Here is a 20,780-nt window from a genome sequence, read left to right as displayed (position 1 = left end):
AGCTTAGAGAGAATATAATCAGCCGTGAGGATGAAATACAGGCAGAATGTACCCAGTCTCCTTTCCCAGCCTTGTCCAAGGCTGAGAACCCAAGTATCTGGCCTTGTCAGAAACTCCCCTGTTCTCCCCCGCCCCAAGCCCTGGCCAGGCTCTGGGTGGAATCCAACAGGAGAACGAAACCAGATATTTTTCCCTCAAAACAAAGGGGCCAGCTATTCTGGGGGGCTGATTTTTGGTGTATCAAGGCCGGACCCGCTCACAGCGACTTTGGATGCCTCGGCTACGGGGGGACGCAGCGCGTGGGGCTCCCCCCTGGCTGGGAAAGGTTCCCCAAACCCTCGCTGTAACCGGGGCTGCCCAGCGCCTGCGGGGCTGGGTGTGGGAACGGGTGCGAGGGGGGATGGACCTTCCTTCATCACTGCTCTCTCCCTCTCACGTAGCAGCCATCTGATGCATCACCCTCGATTTCCCTACCCGAGTGCATTATTCTGCCTTTTCTCACTGCATGTTTTCTGTATTACTCTGCCACGTTATTTAGTTATCCCCAGTAAAACACGCCTGCCCTTTTCACTCTGGTGTCTGAGGTTAATTAGCATCCTTAATCAGCAAAACCGAAGGCTGGAGCAGCCGGAGCGAGGTGATGTTGCCTGTCCCACCGATGTGACAGCCAGTCCTCTCCAAGATGTGCCAGGAAGAATGATGGGGGCTGGACAACTCGGAGGGACGGCACGGAGCAGGGATTTGAGGAAGGTGAAAAGAGGTTCAGGAGTAAGGACCCACTACTAAGCCCGTGGAAAAAGCAGAACAGGGCTCCCCTGATGGCTGCAGTGGTCATGGCACAGAGCTCTCCTGAGATAAACCTGGCTTAGGGGAGGTGACAGTCTTCTCTGACACCTCTCTGGGCACCTCAGTCGAGAGAGATCTGGAGGGGCTGGAGCGAGGGCAGAGGAGGGCAACGAGGCTGGGGAAGGGCTGGAGAATCAATCCTGTGAGGAGGCAGGGCAGGAGCTGGGAGTGTTGAGTGTGAGGAGGAGGAGGCTGAGGGGAGCCCTCATCCCTCTCTGCAGCTCCTGCCAGGACATTGCAGAGAGGCTGGGGCTGGGCTCTGCTCCCAGGGGATCAGGGACAGGACAAGAGGGAACGGCTGGAAACTGCCCCAGGGGAGGGTCAGGCTGGGCAGGAGGAGAAAATGTTTCCCAGCAAGAGTGGTCCGAGAGTGGAACAGGCTGCCCAGGGAGGGGGGAGTCCCCATCCCTGGGGGGGTTTCAGGGCCGTTGGGATGAGCTGTGGGGGATGTGGGGTAGGGGAGAACTCTGTAGAGTCGGGCTGAGGGTTGGACTCGATGATCCCGAGGGGCTTTTCCAGCCTGAAGGACTCTGGGGTTCTGTGATTCTGATTCTCAGGCAAGGCCTGGGCTGCTACTGAGCAGAGGGTGTGGCTCAACTCTGTGTCCTGATACCTAGGACAAGAGGAAACGGCCTCAAGTTGTGCCAGGGGAGGTTTAGGTTGGATATTGGGAAAAATTTCTTCCTCAAAAGGATTGTCAAGTGCTGGAAGAGGCAGGAAGGGGTGGAGTCACCATCCCTGGGGGTATTTAGAAGATGCGTAGATGTGGCGCTTGGGGACGTGGGTTAGTGCTGGGCTTGGCAGCATTGGGTTAATGGTTGGACTTAATGATCTTAAAGGTCTTTTCAAGCCAAAATGGTTCTGTGATCCTTGATCGCTGCAATGCCCTTTCCTTCAGTCAGTGGAGTAACTCTGGAAGAGGAATCCTCCTTCCCAGGCCTCCACAGGAAGGGCCAAAGCCAGACATCCCACAAACAGGGAACATCCACCAGAAGCACCTGCCACGCTCGTGTCTCTATTCCTGACACTCTCTGGGCCTTCCCTCAGCGCAGACCCACAAAAAGCAGCATGGAAACAGAACGAGGGGCCTTCTGCAAAGGTTTTGGGGTGAGAGAAAGAGCCCTTTTTACCTCTACTCCACCTTTTTTTCCAAATTAAACAAAGGAAAAGTGCTGAGGGTTGGGTTTGTGCTGGGTCCCATCAGAGAAGGGGATTCAGAGAGGGAAGGGATGTGCGGGGGGGAAGAGCTGAGGGGCAGGAGGGGATAAAGGACTCGGATCCAGGGAGGGCAACCCCCTTCTCTCTGCTCAGAGCCCTCCACCTTTTTCTGCACGGCACAGCACTGGGCACGGGCAAAGATGCTGCACGGTAGAGCGGGAAGGGACACGAAGACATGTCTGCTGAGGAGGAGAGAAGGTTGTCACAGCTAAAAAAAATAAAGCCCTTCAGTTCTGCTCATTGATAAGGAAATAATGACAGCCTAAGAGCAAAGGGGGGCTGCGATTCCGCAGCGTGGGGAAACAGCACCAAAAAGCACTGCAAAACACGGGGTTTTACTTGATCGTGTGGATGAAGCATTAAGGATCCTCAAGGCTGAGGTTCCTCTCATCTTCAACAGCCCCCAACTGACCCAGCAAAGCAGCAGCAGGAGCGGGGAAGAGAGACGGGGGGAGCGCAGACCCCCAGCCCCCAGCGGGAGGAGCCCCGGGGCGCAGGTGGGGCAGGCTGACATCATCCCGCTGCCCGGCGGGAAGGGAACACCAACACCATCCTTCCCTTCTTTGGATAAGCGGCGTGAAAGGGGAGACACCAGCAGGAAGAGGCTGGGGCACATGCTCCCTTTGAAGCAGGGACCAGGTTGGGGGATTTATGGCGCCCAAACAACGCTGAAGAATGTGAGAAGTCTCTCTGGAAAGGCAGGAGCCAGCCGGGAGCGTTTTTCAGTCCCTGAAGCAATTCATCTCGACGCTGCTTCTCTGCTCCCCCAGCCTGTCCTGTTTGGGGGCCCACAACAATCTCAGAGAGCGTGAATGCTCCCCAAATGGGGGAATCTTGGAAGAACCACCTGGAGATTCAGCTACAGGCTCCCTGTTCGGCCAGTCCTAAAGGTGACCTGCAGCTAAACACATCATCTCAGCTTATCACACAGTAAGCCTGGATTTATGTCTGAAAGGGGCATGAGAAGAGAGAGCAATCAGTAAGAATCTGAAAGTCTGTCTTCTAAGAGATAGAGACATATGTGTGTGTCAATCCAGAGATGATCTAGAGCTCTAGACACACCCATAAAGGGTTGAAGTAATTTCTTAACCCCCAAATATTCCCAAACTAACCCCACACTGTGCAGGAATCCAGTCCTAGCCAACTACATGACTGACAACCCAGAAGACTAAAGATCTTTTCCTGAACTTAGAGTACACAGTGCCAGAAGAAGTCTCCAAACAGGGAAATCTTTGAAGAACCACCTGGAGATTCAGCTACAGGCTCCTTGTTCAGCCAATCCTAAAGGTGACCTGCAGCTTAACACATCATCTCAGCTTATCATATGATGGTCAGAAATTAGGCCTGGATTTATGTCTGAAAGGGGCATGAGAAGAGAGAGAAATCACTAAGAACCTGAAAGTCTTTCTTCTAAGTGATAGAGACACGCATAGGTGTGAATCCAGAGATGATCTAGAGCTCTACACACACCCATAAGGGGTTGAAATAATTTCTTAACCCTCAAATAACCCCAAACTAACCCCAGCCTGCACAGGAATCCAGTCCTAGCCAACTACAGGACTGACAATCCAGGAGACTAAAGATCTTTTCCTGAACTTAGAGTACACAGCGCCAGAAGAAGCCTCCCCGCTCCGTACCACCAGCTAAAACACCACAGTCCTCACACAGACTGTCCGGTGAGAGGATGAGAAAGTTGTTAAATTTCCACAACAAGCTCCCATTTCAACGCAGTGGAGGAACCTGGCTGGGATTCTGATCTGCTTGGAACTGGAATGTATAAAATCAGGTTGTTTCAGACCGGTTTTTTGATCACAACCAACCCGGAACCATGCGGGTCGGTGACGTGGAGGGGAAGCAGCAGCTGCACGAGGCTGTTGGGCCGCTGAGCAGGGCTGGGCCGTGGCGCTCTCTCCTTACCAGCAGGGAGATGACTGTGCTGGAGTAATAGGCCAGATCCTCTATGATCTCGGTCCGGCGGTTGGCTCCGATGCGCAAGGATCGGCTGTGAACCTCTTCTGGCAGCACCGTGAGGATTTCCAGCAGAAAGGGCAGCGATGTCACATCATTGCTGTACCTGAAACAACGGGAAGGGCGGCGTGTGAAGGCGGGGGACAGCCACGCACAGGCAGAAAAACACAATATTGGCGAGGAGGTGACCAGAACAAGGTGAACATGCCCCAGCGCCCGGCTGCGAGGGCAGAGCCTCCCTCAGCGGGTTGGCTCAAGGTTTTCAATGGAAAAACGGCAGAAGCTTTGCTGGTTGATGAGCACATCGAGTCCAGGTGCTGCTGCCCAGATAAATCAAGTTCTCTGCCGCTAAGGAAATACCAGGGTCCCCCTCAGCAGGGTCTCAGCACGTGGCATCCCCCCTCGGTGGCCCAGGGCAGCACAAAGCCCCGTGGCACGGAGATGGGGCCCGACTGCCCCAGCCGAGAGGACACCTCGGGACACCCCACAGCGGGGGCTCATGTGCGGCTCCATCCTGTGCCAAAGCCGGGGGGGAGGAGGGATCAGCCCGTAACAGACACAGGGATGAGGGAAATCGTCGAGTCTCGGAGAGCTGCAGCCATGGGAGTGAGCCCAGACACTGCTGCAGAGCCCCAGGCCTCTCCCTCCAGCCCGTCTCCCTGCCAGGATCCGAGACACTTTAAATGATGAGGCAAGAAACGGAATCAAAATGCTGAATCAAACCAGGAATCAAAATTATGAATCAAAAACAGAATCAAAATTTTGAATCAAAAAAAGACATCTAACAGGGACTCAAAATTATGAATCAAAAAGGGGACTCAAACTAACAGGGACTCAAAATTATGAATCTAAATAGGGAATCAAAAAAACCCAACTTCTGTACCGTTGGGCCGTTTGCTGCTGTGTGCCTTTTTTGGACCACGCAGGTCCACCCACTCAACACCGAAGGAACCATTTCGAGTTTAAGGCTATAAACAATTACTTACTTTTCAACCAGTGTTTGTACACAGCCTTTCCAAGAAGCCATTTGCAGGGCAAGGTCTGCTATGGCTAAAGCAAGCTGAAAAGGGAAGAGAGAAAAAAAAACACAACTAAGCACAGTGACTGATGAAATCTGCCCAAGAGCACAGCAGAAAGGGTGCTGTGACTGTCAGAGCACCGCTCGGCAAGGCTGGCAGGTAACTCTGAGCCTGCAGAGGCAGGAGATTAATTCACAATGTCCCTGCGGTGTGCGGGAGCCCCCCCAGGGGTGACCTGCAGGCGGCCAGCGCCGCGATGGGGTGATAGTCTCTGCTGGGCTGAGGGGCTCAAACAGAGAACCTCCCCTCAGCGTGCGGGGTGTCAGGCAGCCCTGGGCCGCAGGAACGGGTGGATAACGGAGTGCTGGGGGGAGAAGGAGGGGATTTCTGAGGAGACGCCAGCACCTCGGGAGGAATCCCCCAGGCACTCTGTCCCCATCGGAGAACGGCGGGGAAAAGCCCTGGAAGAGCCGTTTCCCTCTCAGCCTCTCCTAACAGCAAACAGGAGGGCAAAATACTCAATTTAACTAAAGTAGCCAAATAATGAAGGAGGGCAGATGATTCTGTACTGGGAGACATGACCAGGCTGGCTGCAGGCATCAACCTTCTCTGCTCTCCACGCTGGAGGAAAAGCAACTGAGGGCTTCACCTCAGAAGTGACAAAACCTGGAGCTGGCCACCATCAGTGTGACCCGCAGCATCTATTCTTCCTCCCCCAAGCCGGCCATTACGTAAGGAACAGCTCTAGCAGGGCTGTGACACGAGCTGGGCTCAACAGTAAGTCAGGACTAAGCAGTCCAGGCTTTAAGCCCTCTCTGACTTGCCGGCTCCTTCCAGCCCTCCACTCGGCACCTACCTGGGTGACGATGACCGGTGACAGGTCTTTCAAGTTCTGGATGTGGGACAGCAAAGAGTCCCGTAAGGAAGCGTGGGAATCCGTGGGGAGCTCGTAGAAGGAAGTCTGTATCTTCATCTTCATGGTCTGCGCCGCGAAGTAGCAGGATTCCACATCCTGGCGGATCTGCAGCAGCTGGTCGGAGATCTCCCAGGCGTGGACCTGGGGACAAAGCCGGCGGCGTCAGCGAGCGGGCAGGGTGGCGCCAAGCCAACCCGGCACGTACCAGCAGGCTGAAGAGAAAGCCCAAATGCCCCCCGCCCATAAAAACGCATCCTCTCCCCCAGAACACCCCTGGAATTTTCACCAGGAGAGTCCACACCACAGGGGGGGAGAACGAAGGTGTCGGGGCCGTGACACCCACCCGAGGAGCTGAAGGAATGAATCAGGTTCCAGCAGAGACCTGGCCCTGGCGGGGATGCTCACGGCCTCAGTTCAGAACCCCAGAGTCCTTCAGGCTGGAAAAGCCCCTCGGGATCATCGAGTCCAACCCTCAGCCCGACTCTACAAAGTTCTCCCCTACCCCACATCCCCCACAGCTCATCCCAACGGCCCTGAAACCCCCCCAGGGATGGGGACTCCCCCCTCCCTGGGCAGCCTCTTCCACTCTCGGACCACTCTTGCTGGGAAACATTTTCTCCTCCTGCCCAGCCTGACCCTCCCCTGGGGCAGTTTCCAGACGTTTCCTCTTGTCCTGTCCCTGATCCCCTGTGGGAAGTCACCACAATCCCTTCAGGATGGCAGGCTCAAGACCAGATCTGATGCCCACCCTTGCAGTAAGCAGCAAGGAAAGTGACTTTTTTGAGCAAAGGTGGGTAATTGCTGCACCCATTACACAGCAATAAAACTGGCGAAACCTCAGTGAGGGCCAAATGGAAAAAGGATTGGATAAAGGTCTCTCCAGATCAAACTAACGGTAAGTAATTGCAAGATTGAAGCTGCCGGGCCCAGCTAAGAGCACCCACTGGGACCGGTGACTCCGCAGCAGACTGGGGATGCGCCGAAGAGCTTGGAGGGGAGCCAGCAAGGAGGGAAATCATCGCCTGCCTGGCCTCGGAGAGGCAGCAAACGCCCGCCTGGCTGGTAGGAGGCTGAAGGGTTTGCCCTTTGCGGGGGGTCAGAAGCCACAGGGAGAGCGCTGGGCGAGCCAGAGGACCAGTGGGCACCACCAGGCTGAGCCTGTGCCACCCTCACCTCACTGAGATGGGGGAACAGGGGGACACGGGGGACAAGCTCTATAGACCCCAGGCACCGTTTGGACCTGCTGAAGCACCTACTGCACAGAGCCTGGGAGGAGAGTACAGCCAGTTGGGCAAGGAAAGCTTGGCTGGGCCACCAAGGGTCCCCAAACCACAGCAAGGGACAGCGGGGCCACCGCCAGAGCTCTTCAGCACGGCATCTACCTGGAGTTGTGCCAAGCACTTGGCAGTCCCAGATGACATCCTTGTCTCTAAACTGGAGAGACTGGAGGGATGGAGCACTGGGGGGATGAGGGATTGGCTGGACGGTGGCACTCAGAGCTGGGGTCAAGGGCTCCATGTCCAAGTGCAGAGCGGTGACGAGTGGTGTCCTCAGGGGTCGGGATCAGTTTAACATCTTTGTTGGGGACATGGACAGTGGGGTCAAACACCCCCTCAGCATGTTTGCCCAACAACACGCTGAGGGAAGGATCCATCCAGAAGGACACGGACCTGCTCCAGCGGGGCCAGAGGAGGCCACGGAGATGCTGGGGGGGCTGGAGCCCCCCTGTGAGGACAGGCTGGGAGAGTTGGGGGGTTCAGCTGGAGGAGAGAAGGCTCCGGGGAGACCTTAGAGCGGCCCCCCAGGGCTGAAAGGGGCTGCGGGAAAGGGGGGGGGGACTCGTCATCAGGGGGAGGGACAGGACGAGGGGGAACGGGGTTAAACGGACAGAGGGGAGATTTAGATGGGATCTGAGGCAGAAATTGTTCCCTGTGAGGGGGGTGAGGCCCTGGCACAGGCTGCCCAGAGAAGCTGTGGCTGCCCCCTCCCTGGAAGGGTTCAAGGCCAGGCTGGACGGGGCTTTGGGCAACCTGGGCTGGTGGAAGGTGGCCCTGCCTGGGGCAGGGGGTTGAAATCAGATCAGTCTTTAAGGTCCCTCCCAACCCAAACCCTTCTGTGATTCTATGAAACCCTTGAATTTGGGGATTCTTGTTAAGGAACGAGCTCTTCAAAGAACTCAGGTGATCGATAAAATACTCCTCCTTTCCTGAAACATCTGCCACACATTTTAAATTTTGGTAAGATCATTTGGTTGTTGTTTTTTTTTTCTTTAAAAATCAAAATGAATGTTTCATTTTTCCAAATCTGAATTTCTGTGCATATTTAAGCCTGAAGTCATCAATTCCACACTCGCCACCCCGTGCGTGTGAGTAACATGGAGCGCCTCAGCCCCCTCCTCTGACCCACGCCAGCCACGGGCACCCGAAGGAACAGGTCAGCACGTCCAACACCCACCAGATTGTGGTTTTTATCACTACAGTCCCTATGAAAATCACTCTGTTGGACTCCAGAAGATACCTCTGATTGAAAATAAGGTGAACAGGTCATGGGACTGGAGGATGGTGGATATTTCTGATTTTTTTCATTAGGGGAGATGAAAGACAGTTCCAACCGACGTTACAGCCGGAAAAACATCACACCCCAAAAAGAGAAGTTCCCCAAAAGCCTCATGTTAACGGCCAGTGAGGCAGGACCCCCCCACCACCACAGAGGAGGACTTTATAGATACATCTAGAGTCTATCCGGGTCCAACAGCACAGCGAGGGGAACAATTAAATAAATTAAATATATTAGTATCTACTGTACAAAGGATTCTGTCTGTTTGCCTTTTAGAAAAACACTTTATAAACAGAAATCCCAGGGAAAAAAAGCCATTACCCCTTGCTCTACCTGGAGGAAACATCCACATGGGAAAGCAGATCCAGGCTGTCACCTTCCCTAGCCCTTCACAGGCACAAACTTCTCCTCCCAAACTTACATTTAGGCATTGAGAGTCGGGGAAAAAAAGAAGAAAAAAAAGGCTTTTTGGGCAGCGTCTACTGCTCAGCTCCTATTATCTACCAGGGAAGCACTGGGCTGCCCAGCACAGCAGGACTCAGCGATTCAGCCACACGACGACAGCGGCTGATACCCCGTGACAGAAATAAGGGTTTTTTGTTGAAAATCCAGTTCGGTTTGGTGAAGTGCAGGAGGTTACGCAGCCCACCTGCGTCAACACCTCTGGAAATCAAAGGAGAGCTCGCACAGACATCCCCAGTGCATCCGGGCTGATGTCAAAACCCCCACCTTGTTCTTGGATATTTTAATTTTTCAGACTTCAAGCACCCTCTGCACAAGGGCACCTCGGCACTACCCTCACCCCACCCCCAGCACAAGCACGGAGAGATAAAATAAGATGGACTGATGAATAAAATAAGAATTTCACTGAACTTGAGAAGTTTTGCACTGCACGAACTTAAGGCGGCGTTAAAAATGAGCTGACATCTATATAGTGGAGGAAGACGACGGAGGAAGACGACGGAGGAAGACGACGGAGGAAGACGACGGAGGAAGACGACGGAGGAAGACGACGGAGGAAGACGACGGAGGAAGACGACGGAGGAAGACGACGGAGGAAGACGACGGAGGAAGACGACGGAGGAAGACGACGGAGGAAGACGACGGAGGAAGACGACGGAGGAAGACGACGGAGGAAGACGACGGAGGAAGACGACGGAGGAAGACGACGGAGGAAGACGACGGAGGAAGACGACGGAGGAAGACGACGGAGGAAGACGACGGAGGAAGACGACGGAGGAAGACGACGGAGGAAGACGACGGAGGAAGACGACGGAGGAAGACGACGGAGGAAGACGACGGAGGAAGACGACGGAGGAAGATGACGGAGGAAGACGACGGAGGAAGATGACGGCCCTTATGTTTAGCGTGGTTAAAAACCACAAAATCCAACAGATTTAGACCCTCAAGTGGAACTTTGGGTGAGCGTTTATGAGCTTGAACCAACCTGAGAGGAGATGGGTTTGCAGCCCTCATCTCCAACATCCTTTAAGCCACAGGATTTCCCTGAATTAAATCCGGTGCGAAATAAATTCTGTTTTTAAAAAAACCCCAACACTTCTAGCCCTCATTTCAGCCTTCTTAGCAAAGGAGATCGATCAGAACCCTTGGCCAGTTGTTCCAATGGCTAAATAACCCTTTATTTTTTTTTTTTTTTAAAGGCAGTCTGTCCAGCCTTGTCTTGCAGCTGCATTTAATATTTCAGAGTAAAGAGCCATATCTGCTACCGAGAATTCGATCCTGAGTCGGTGAAACGGGTCCAGCCCACACAGCCAAGAAGAAATAAGAGGCCAAGTGGTTAGGCCGACAGGGTTAGTCCCAGTGCGGCGGCTCAGCGAGCTCTCCCGTGTCCCAGCTTCTTGGCTTCTGGGACTAAACCCCCCCTCAACTTCTTTCACACCCTCAGTGTGACACCAGCTAGAATTGCACGATGCGACTTCGTTGCCTGGATTCTCCCAAATATAAAATGAATTTGGCAGCTCGGTCCCTCCCCAGCGTGGCACAGCACACATCCTGCCGGCCCCGGGACCCACCAAAACCCACATTCGGCTTTGAACACGCTTGAAAATCGAATCTTTGCGATTCCTCACTCCGTGTCAAGCTCCTGCCGCTCAGAGACTCAAAGGATTCCTCTTGAAAGAAAAACTAATCACATGCCCGGGTCCCACAGCATGGCGCAGGGGCGAGAGGGGAGGTCACGAGTGGTTTGTTCAAGATTTCAGGTCAAGGTCAGCGTGATCCAGTCTCATTCCCAAGGATAAAAACAGTCTCTTTGGCATGGGGCAAAGTAAAATTGTGATTTCCTTACAGCCAGTATTAGCACAGGGCCCCAACTCCTGGAATCTACTCCCTGAAATTTCGCTGGGAGAGATTTCTACGGCCATTTTAGGCCCTAACGTAGGACCTGAGCTGACTGTCAACCCCAAAAGTCCCCCGACACGAGACTAACGTGTGTCAGGGACCCTCAGAGTGGCCCGAGATGCTCAGCACTTGGGTGCTCTCCCTCCTCCTCTCCCTTCCTCCATTTAGCTCAACCTCAGCAAAACCCACACAACCCAACACACGCAAGGGGAAGAGCCCCGAAAGGCGTGTGGCGACGGCTCCACACTCACCCCCCTGCCGCATCCAGAGGCCAGCAGAGACCTTCCCTCTGCCCAGCTTTCAGCAGGACACGGCGGGTTTCCTCCGTGGGACACGCCAGTCCCCGCCCCGACCACGCGCCAGGTCGGCTGCTTGTCCTTGTCTCCGACCTCAGGCTGAGGCAGTGAATCGCTTTTACCTTTGGATCTGGCTGGAGGGCGGCCGGCCGGGGCTGCCCACGGACGGACAGACGGCCGGGGCTGCCCACGGACGGACAGACGGCTGGGCCTGCTTCAACAGGCACTCACCAGGCTCTGAAGCCACCGCTTGGGATGGTCACGGAGTCTTTCTGGAGCTGGCTCCTTTCAGATGAGCTCCTTTGCTCTTACCGGGCTTTGATCCTTCCTCTCCAGCCGCCTCTCTGACCACGGGCTGTTAAATAACCTTTCCCCAATAACTCCAGCTATTGCTGGCATGTAACTCGCCTGTAAAAACTTCAAAACGGGTAGGAAGAAAAATTTGGACGTATTTCTGACAGAAACGTCCCTACAGATTTATTTATACTCACCAACTAATTCCCAAGCCAGTAATAAATAAAAAACCGTTCTTAAGAAACTAAATTACTACAATAACTAGAATCACACCAGACCCTCTGCGACTCGTATTAAAAACTTTCTCAACTGGATTAACAGGCACATATTTTTCCACAGTGTTTAGAATTGAACAATTGGGACCCAGCGGCAGAAACGGGGACTCAACAGCGAGTGTGTAAGGAGATCCGACCAAAAAACACACCAAAAAAAAAAAAAAAAAAAAAAAATCAAAGCTGGAGAGCCCCAGCGCTGCTACGCAAGCGATAATGCAACAGTCTGGAAGCTGCTGATTCAACAGAGGGCAAAATTATTAATGGTTTTGTGATCACTAATGACTGACGGTACTAAAAGAAGCTATTTGCGTGGCCAAAACTTCCTGCAGCATAGTCAGAAATTACCTAAAGCCTGCAAGAGCTGAAAGAAGTTGGCTCGGGTGCCCTCAGACAGCTCCAACGACGATTACCTGGACTGTCGGTCAATATATAGGAATAAAAAAAACCCAACTCTGCAGTAGTTTGTAGCAAGAACAGATGTATACGGCGGCAGAACAGGTAAGGAAGGACTTAAAGAAACGTCAGGGTGGAAAATAAATGAATTCTTAGTGTTTGGCTGCAGCCATCAAACACTGCAAAGAAGAACAGGTCTCGCCAACGACCAGACAGCAGCCGCGTACTTCAGCCAGAGCACCGGCCCCAGACTGGCCCCTGGAATATTCCACGTCACGTCTCATCACGCTCAGCGTATTGGGGAGGGCTGGCCGGGAATTGGGGGGCTCGCTTCTGGGATTGTAGTTTGGGATCTTCTCTCTGCCAAGATCGGGCTGGGCATCGGTCGGCGGGTGGCGAGCAATTGCATCGTGCATTAATCGTTTGTATATTCTCTTATCATCATCATCAACGTTATTATTTTAATTTTATTTCAATTATTGACTTGTTTTTGTCCCAACCTATAAGTCTCCTTATCTTTACCCCTCCAACTCTCTCCCCTGGGGTGTCTGGCTGCCAGGGCGTGTGGCTGCCAGCCGGGCTTAAACCACAACAAAAGACATTAGAAAAGAATGATTTTAGATTCTAGCGTTGGCCACCAGATGTGGCAGTCAAACCCCAAACTCTCCACACCTAAAAAAAGCGAGTTAAGAGCATCCTGCAGATCAGGAGCCCTTGTGGGAAGGAAGACAACGTACCATCACCATCGGACTGTGCAAGGAGGAGCTCGGCAAAACGCCTCAAGTCCTGTTGATTTTTGGTTTTTAAAATAAAAATCGCCTTCTCGCTGAGAACACGGGAGTACTATGGGGCAGGAAAGGTTGTTCTGCACCTATAATTCAGCCTGTCTTGGAAGTTTTGAAAATAAAGGCTCGTTGCTCGTTTTCACTTTATGAAGAGGCTCAGCTCCAACTGGATTTCCAGAGAGATCCACGAAGATGAACTAACCCAGCCTGGGGTACAACACCCCCTTCCCTGGCCACACAGAAGGCGACACCCCCCAGGACCTGATCAATTCATACTGATCCAATCTCCACTTTCCAACTCAAACTATCTTTCATTTTCGTTGCAGAATCTCTCCTACATCCCACCACGCAGACCTTTCCAGAGCAAAGGCTCTAGACTGTCATACTCGGGGCCCAACACCAATCGTGTATAAGTAGCTCCGATACGACGCCATGAAAGGACTTTCACAGAAATTTGAGGCTGTTTCACCGTCCCGAAGCAAACACACTCTTGCAGACACACACTGCAGCTCCCAGGGAGGAGCTGAGCGCCGTTGAAACGTTAGAAACAAACCACGAGCCGCCGTCCCCATCTCGACAGCCCTCAAGTTCACCTTCCCTCCAGTCCGCGGGGATCGAGCTGCGCCCACTCTTCCTCACAGGAGTAAGCCTGGCTTTTACCCTCTATCTGACTCCATCCCAGGGCTCAAAATTTACTTTTGATGTAAAAACTGAGCGATAAAAGGACAAGCGTAAACCAAGACAGCGGCTCAAGCCCCCGTCGTTGAGCTCCGACGATCTCCACCCACCCACAGGGCTTTGTCTCGAGGCACCCAGCTTCTAGTGGCAGATAAAAGCCAAAACCCAGCGCTAAAGGGCAGAATATTTGCAGGCTGATATTTAACACCGGGATGAAATATGAGTTGGGTGTTTACGCGGTTGTAACAACAAGAGACAGAGATGTAAACAAGGCGAGCCTAAGGACCTCCTTCACACAAAGCAAAAAAAACCCTCCTCACAAAAAAAATAATAAATAAAAGGCAGCATTTCTTTCAATTTTAACAAACGGGTAGAGGAGCAGGGATTTTTTTCCGGCGAACTCGTAGTGTTAGAACCCCAGAAAAGGATAATTGGAAACATTTGCAAAAAATATAATTTTTAAAAAAAGTATTTGTCATCATTTTACTGCTTGCTTTCCGCAGTTCCATCACTTCTGTGCAAGGAGAGAGGGCTGATGCCCACCGAGTTTCACCATGCTGGGGGTGTCCAGAGCGCGGGGATCCCGAGGGGTGGAGGACAGGAGGCTGCTACAGAAGCATCAGGATTGATGAACAAAGCATGAGAGTAGTGGGTTTTAAATAAATAAAAATCTTCTTCCAAGGAAGGGGAAAGAAAAATGCAATTGAGCAGGAGTCCAAACCATCCTCGTGAAGCTTCTCCAGAGAAGCAGCGCCGTGCCCCCAGGTTAAGGCCACTCTCCAGTGCTCACCTCGATGTCAGCCAAGCTCTTACACAAATGTATTTTGACACAAGAACCTCGGCTCAAAAAGCCTCAGCCCAGGAGCTGCCTGGAAATGGAGCTGGCAAGGCGAGTGGTTGCTGGAGAGAAGAGCTGGGCGGTTTGCAGCTAGAGGGAAATTCAAAGAGGACCTCAAATGGTGGGTTGGAAACCATAAGCGGGTCTCAAACCTGTGTAATGTTGCCTCTTCTGCTCAGAGGAGGAGGCGCTGCCCCAGAGGTGGAAGGATTTTAGGCAGGAGGACACAGCTACCAGCCCTGGGGCAGAAGGTCAGGCACCAAAAGACTCAAGATGTAAATTTAAGAAAAATTCATGGAGCTTGGCTACGCACGTCTGACCAAAGGACGTGTGGATGGCTCCGGGCAGCTGCGGGGGCCCTACCTGCTCCCCAACCTCCCAAACCAGTTGGTCACTAGAAACAAGCAAGTTCCATCAGAATTTAATCTCCTAGTATGGAGAAGGAGATAACAAGTAAAAGGCCAACGTTGGAGATAGTTCCTAACAGCTCAACGTCGCTCATTCCAGCCAGAAACCTTCAAGGGCAAGTAACTCCTTCTGGAGAAGGCAACTTGGGAAAAAGGAGTGTCCAGTCCGTTCAACCCCAGCTTGCAGAAGAGTTACTTGCAGAACAAATCTACCAGCGACATGGAAGCTGAAGCACCGGCCAGACGAGCTCCTGACACAGCCTGAAATTTTATGGATCCTTTTTAGACAGAGGCTGGCTTGAGCCATAAGGCCACAAATGTCTTCAAAGTCAAGCCTACTGCTCAGCAAGACTTTGAAGAGTTTTGGGCACCTCAATCCCAGAGAGATCTGGAGGGGCTGGAGCGAGGGCAGAGGAGGGCAACGAGGCTGGGGAAGGGCTGGAGAATCAATCCTGTGAGGAGGCAAGGCAGGAGCTGGGAGTGTTCAGGGTGAGGAGGAGGAGGCTGAGGGGAGCCCTCATCCCTCTCTGCAGCTCCTGCCAGGACATTGCAGAGAGGCTGGGGCTGGGCTCTGCTCCCAGGGGATCAGGGACAGGACAAGAGGGAACGGCTGGAAACTGCCCCAGGGGAGGCTCAGGCTGGGCAGGAGGAGAAAATGTTTCCCAGCAAGAGTGGTCCGAGAGTGGAACAGGCTGCCCAGGGAGGGGGGAGTCCCCATCCCTGGGGGGGTTTCAGGGCCGTTGGGATGAGCTGTGGGGGATGTGGGGTAGGGGAGAACTCTGTAGAGTCGGGCTGAGGGTTGGACTCGATGATCCTGAGGGGCTTTTCCAGCCTGAAGGACTCTGGGGTTCTGTGTAGATGACTTAAGACCGGCTGGTAAAGGTTGGCATCTTCCAGTGGACAACCTGCCAGCCAGACTTTGGTTTGTTACTGAGAGAAGGAATGGCAGCCTGTGGGCTGGGGAGGGGGTTTCACCTCAAGGCCAGGACTGGTGACAGGGTCCAAACAAAGATCCCTGAAATTCCTCTCCTTTTCCACACACCAAATAAAGGAAGAAAGGGGCCTATTTGACGCCAGTCTGAGATGGATACCAAAGCAGCACAAAGATGAACTGTGAGTTGCAGGTGCTGTGAGAAGCGAGAGTTTCCAGCTCAGAAGGAAAACACATGCCAGGCCTTTTGGTAAAACCTTGCCACAGAGGCAGCATTTCCTCCTGAACTCCACCAACGTGTTCAACTTGCACTTTTTTCCCCAAAATTATAATCTCATGCCCGTTCCGTGATTCATCTGCTCCTGTAGGCAATCTTTACCAGAGATTTGGTACTACTTTACATCGTCGCAAGCAAGACTTTGACAAAACAGCAGAAAAACCTAAAACTCATAACCATGGCGTAACTCTAAGGTTGGAAGGAGCAGACCTGAAGGTTTCCAAGAAGCAGCAACTTAAGCCAAGCTTGCTCAAGGCAGTTGTGAATGTCTCCAAGGATGGTGACCTCCCTCAATCCTGGTCTGTGTTCCAGGGTTTATCCATCTTAACGCAGCCCAGGGGCATCTCGGTCTCCTAAAGCCCAAACCACAACGTTGTTTCCCAGCCGGCCGGCCCAGACTGACCTGCTGCACGAGGTTTTTGCATCCCGGGGAAAGGGCTTTGAATCGGCCTTTGCTGAACTGCCTGAGGCCCCCGTAAGCCCGTTCCTCCACCCACCAAGGTCCCTTGAAGAGCAGCCCAGCCTCCAGTCTATCACCCTCCAGCTTGTTGAGGCTGCGTCTGCCCTATCATCCAGGTGGTTAATGAAGACGTTCAGCAGCATCCACAGTACTATCGACCCTCATAACTGGCCGCAGCTGGACTTCAGGTGGCCACTGACCACTTTGAGCCCTGTGATGGGGAGTTTCCCAACCATCAGGTCCGTCTCTCTCCAGTTTGGTTACAGGAACGCTGTAGAACACCATGTTGAAAGCCTTGGTAAACATCAAGGAAGGGGACGTCTGCTGCTCTCCCCACCCACCACGCTGCCACCTTATCATTGGTGGCTACCAAGTTGTTCAGGAAACTTGCCTTCTCCACTGACAGGCCAGAAGGCACATCGTTCTCTCTTCCACAGCCTTTTCTACCCATCGTTTTTGGCCAGATATGGGCCAATTTCTTGACACGTAGTGTTGAATGCTTCAAAAAGACAGGAGTAGCAGGAGTAGAGGACTCAGGATAAACACAACCCCACAGGGAGCATCTCAGTGACCGGGGAACGAACACGGCCCCTTCTGTAGAGGGTCACAAAGGTCTCCTCTGAGCGTGCGGGCACACAGATCCTCTTCCGAAGCTCTGTCAAGATGCCATCACCTCCCAAAAATCCATCAAGGGCCCGGCAGCCCGCAGGAGGAAAGGCCAACTCCCACGCTGGCGAGGGCAAGCAGTGCTCTCCGAGCGAGCAGCTCTGCTCCGGAGCGACACTTTTAACCCTGCGTTTCCTTCAGATGTGCCAGAACAGACTCCCAGCCGTCCCTCCGCAGCAGCCACTCACACAGCGTTGCCCAGTACGACTGGCCAAGTGGCTCAATAGACAAAAAAACCCATCAGATCGAGGCCAGTACCGCTGCCCTTGGGTATGTGGTTACTGGGTGACTAGTGATGAGCATTCTTGTCAGTCTGGGGATTTCTCCCAGTTTGCTGGTAATCTCAATCACGGATTTTGGGTCAGGCTAAAGCCTCCTTGCCAAGGACAGTTTGAGGGAGAAGGCAGCGAGCTCCTTCTTGTCTTCTCCTTGCAGAGACGAGCCGCTCCTCGTGCGTTTCGTGGGCTCCTCTCCTTGCACCGATCGCGGGGTGCAAGGGCAGCCAGATCTTATTTCCCTTAAAATGTTTAGGGAAAGGATTCCAAAATTATTTCCAGCAGGTTTCAATTGGTAAAAGGTGTTTTGTTTGGGGTTTTTAAAAATTTAATTAGGGGATATATTTCTACCCAGTATTATCATTAAATTAACTTTAGGGTCAGATCAAAGGAAATCCGTATCAGAATTAGTCACTTAAGTGAACCCTGTCTGGCTACGAGCCACGTATAATTTCCACCTCCTAGAAAGCACTTTATGAATCAACATTAAATCACAAAACAACCCACACTTAATCCACAACGAAAAAATACCCAAGGCGCCAGCTCAGGGCTGCCCACCCGCGCCGCGGATCTTACAAACGCTCCGCGCCAAAGACACGCTGAGGAAGAAACACTTAAAGCACCAGGACCAGGAAGCTGAGCACCGCTTAAACGAGCTTAATCCTTACATTTGGTACGGCTCTTCCGCACGAAAGCAAGCCCAACTAGTATGGAATTAGCCTTTATGCGATTCCAAACATGCAGTGTAGGTTTGCTGGTTAAACGATCCTCGATTTCTGCGGTTTAGGTAAACCTGTACCTAGAGCCCAGCTCTTCAGTGCTGCCCAAGACGCAGCCAAGCTCAAAACTCTCCTTGAGACGCTCCGCCACAGTGTGAAATAACGTCCCCCTGAAATAATTATCAGCTCAAAGGCAAGAAACGATGCTGCAAAGCCCAAGCACCCGAGCCCATCACCACCAGCAGACTCGCCGATGCCTCTCGGCAGCGCCGCGGAGCGATTCGGGCCCGCGCAACCCAACACTTCAGCTTCTCACCCCCACGATGGTTTCCCTGGCAAACGGCAAGATCTTAAGATGACATCGCAACTCCAGAAATGAAAAAAAAAAAAAAAAAAAGGGGGCTGCCCAATCCTGACAGCCCAAGCGGCAGCAAATGGGACATGACCAAGCGAGACCCAACCACTCAAACATCAAACAGGAACAAACTGTTGACGGGCGACAAAGAACAAATATTTAAGAAATATTCGATGATGGGTGTCATCTGCACGGAGATGGTTTGTGAACGGGGGAGTCCAAGGAAAGGACCTTCAGGTTATTAAAACCAAGTGACTTGATCCAGCTCGAGATAGAAGGAGGCCTTAACGACAAAATATTAGTGATAAATGAGCACTTGGTCAGCGCACCACTGCTTTGGGGATCAACTAGATGACATGCCAAGGCTTTGGCTTGTCTCTGTTGACAGTCAGCAAAGAGCTAAAGTGGAGAATCTGTTACATCCCATACCAACCCACCGAGAGAAGTCATGCACCAAAACCTGCCACACTCTCTGCTTTTAGTTTTTTATGTCAAGCACCGGACACAAAATCCTCACTGGAAGCCCATCGCCAAGGTTGGACCTTCAATGAAGCTGATGCCTCTCACACGCCACATCCCTCTGGAACGCGTTCGTTCAAGAGAGAGAAGAAGGGGTGAAGGGTGCAGAAAGCCAGCAAAGGAGTTTGGATTTTCAATCTTTCCCTGAAAAATTACAGCCCGACAAGCAGCTCGCTCGCTGCTGCCTCAGCTCCCTCCTCTGCAAAGGGCACGGAGCTCTGGGGATGGAGGGTGGCAGGATAACCTCCACGTCCTACCTAGATAAACTCTCTACATAAATGTGTAAAATAGAGGAATAATGAGTACTTGCATCTTCAGCAGTGCCTGCTGCAATGGCTAATGAGCTGTATTAGGAGGAAAGGTCCTCATTTCAGGAACAGCCTTCCTGCTACAACCAAGGCTGCAATTTGTGTCGGCCTTCCTGAGCCCAGAGGAACGCAGCTACTTAAACCATCTAAGTTTAGTCTCTCCACACAAAAAAAAAAACCAAAAAAGCTGCAGCAAGACCTTTCCTTTCCAAGGTACCTTCCAGGCGCTCACCCCAGCGAACGTCCCGTGACCATTCATCACCAAACTTCTCACTGGGGCGTCCCAGCTCCTCTGACCCACCACTAGAAGAGTTTTCTGCTTTTAAACTCGGCTTGGCCACGGGCAGCGCTAATCCCACGGCACGCCGGGTACTGCTTGTTAAGCACAAATCCCCCAGCCTGTCTCACAAAGAAGCCGCCGAAGCTTCTGTTATTTATTTTTTTTAAATGAAAAAATTATGTTCGATGAGCCCTCAGCCACCAGCTACGTGCAGCTTTACACCCTCGATTACACACACCACTCTCACCACCAGCTCTCATTTCAGCACAGGGACCAGACAACCTTGTGCCTGCAGGGAGAAGTTGCCAAGAAGCAGCATAAGATCATCCCCACACCCACCAGTAACAACAATTTTTGGGGCAGTTTTACCACGGCCGGGGCCTGCAGGCTCCCACTCACCACAGGGTTACCTCCAGGCTGCCTCGTTAACCATCGCCGCAGCACGCGCAGTCGTTAACCTTCTCCCAACAAGGAGGAGGGGGCTGCGGAGCCCCCAGGCCTCGAGCCAGTCACATTTGTTATCTGTTACGACGTTAAGGCTATCAAAAGCGCGCGTTTTCCTCCGGCTTGCGCCTGGAAGTTGAAATAAACTCATCCAAGAGTAGTTTAAACAAGCGGAGCAGGCCGAACAAACTCAGGCCGTGCCCCAGAGCACCCAAAGGTCTGGGAAATAGCTGGAATTAATCCTTAGACCTGGCAAATAAATCTCTGAAAGGGTCGGGGCCAAATAAGCAAGAAGAGAAATGGTGTTAATCCGGAGCTGAGCCAGCTCGCCACTGGTGTTTAAAACACCCTTGGTTTAAAAGAATCCAGGGCTGGGAAGGGATTTCTGAAAGCATTTCTCTGAAGAGATAGGAGATATTCCCCTCTGAAAAGCAAAGGGATCCCCGTTGTTTTCTGGCACAAGAGCTGAGGCGCTTCACACGCGCTTCTCTGCGCGGCAGGACAAAAGGAGCGGCGCAGAGAAGCTGTTTGGCCGCGGGAGACTTGTCCTTGAGCAGCCAGAGCCAGGCAAGGGGAGAGGCACAGAGACGCCTCGTACAAAGGCTAAAACCACGTAAGGGCGCACGCCATTTATATTAAAATATATAACGTTTATATTAAAAACAACCTGGACAGCACAGGTAAGAGCCCACAAAA

The 20,780-nt window shown here is 52.5% G+C and overlaps 1 protein-coding gene across 8 annotated transcripts in view; it reads right to left on the bottom strand.

Annotated features, from left to right (window-relative positions):
* TNPO3 (transportin 3) overlaps nt 1-20,780 on the bottom strand; it is a 48,723-nt gene that overhangs the window by 25,851 nt on the left and 2,092 nt on the right. For all 8 annotated transcript variants that reach the window (XM_074903592.1, XM_074903596.1, XM_074903588.1 and 5 more), the window contains exons 2-4: nt 5,908-6,108; nt 5,019-5,092; nt 3,982-4,138 (exon numbers count right to left, since the gene is read on the bottom strand). In XM_074903592.1, coding sequence (XP_074759693.1) covers nt 3,982-4,138; nt 5,019-5,092; nt 5,908-6,108 — 432 coding nt within the window. The remainder of the gene's footprint in view (nt 1-3,981; nt 4,139-5,018; nt 5,093-5,907; nt 6,109-20,780) is intronic.

This window comes from Athene noctua, chromosome 3, assembly GCF_965140245.1.
Source record: "Athene noctua chromosome 3, bAthNoc1.hap1.1, whole genome shotgun sequence".
Lineage (NCBI taxonomy): Eukaryota > Metazoa > Chordata > Aves > Strigiformes > Strigidae > Athene > Athene noctua.
Note: the sequence above shows the minus strand (reverse complement) of the source record. Positions and strands in the feature narration are given on the sequence as shown.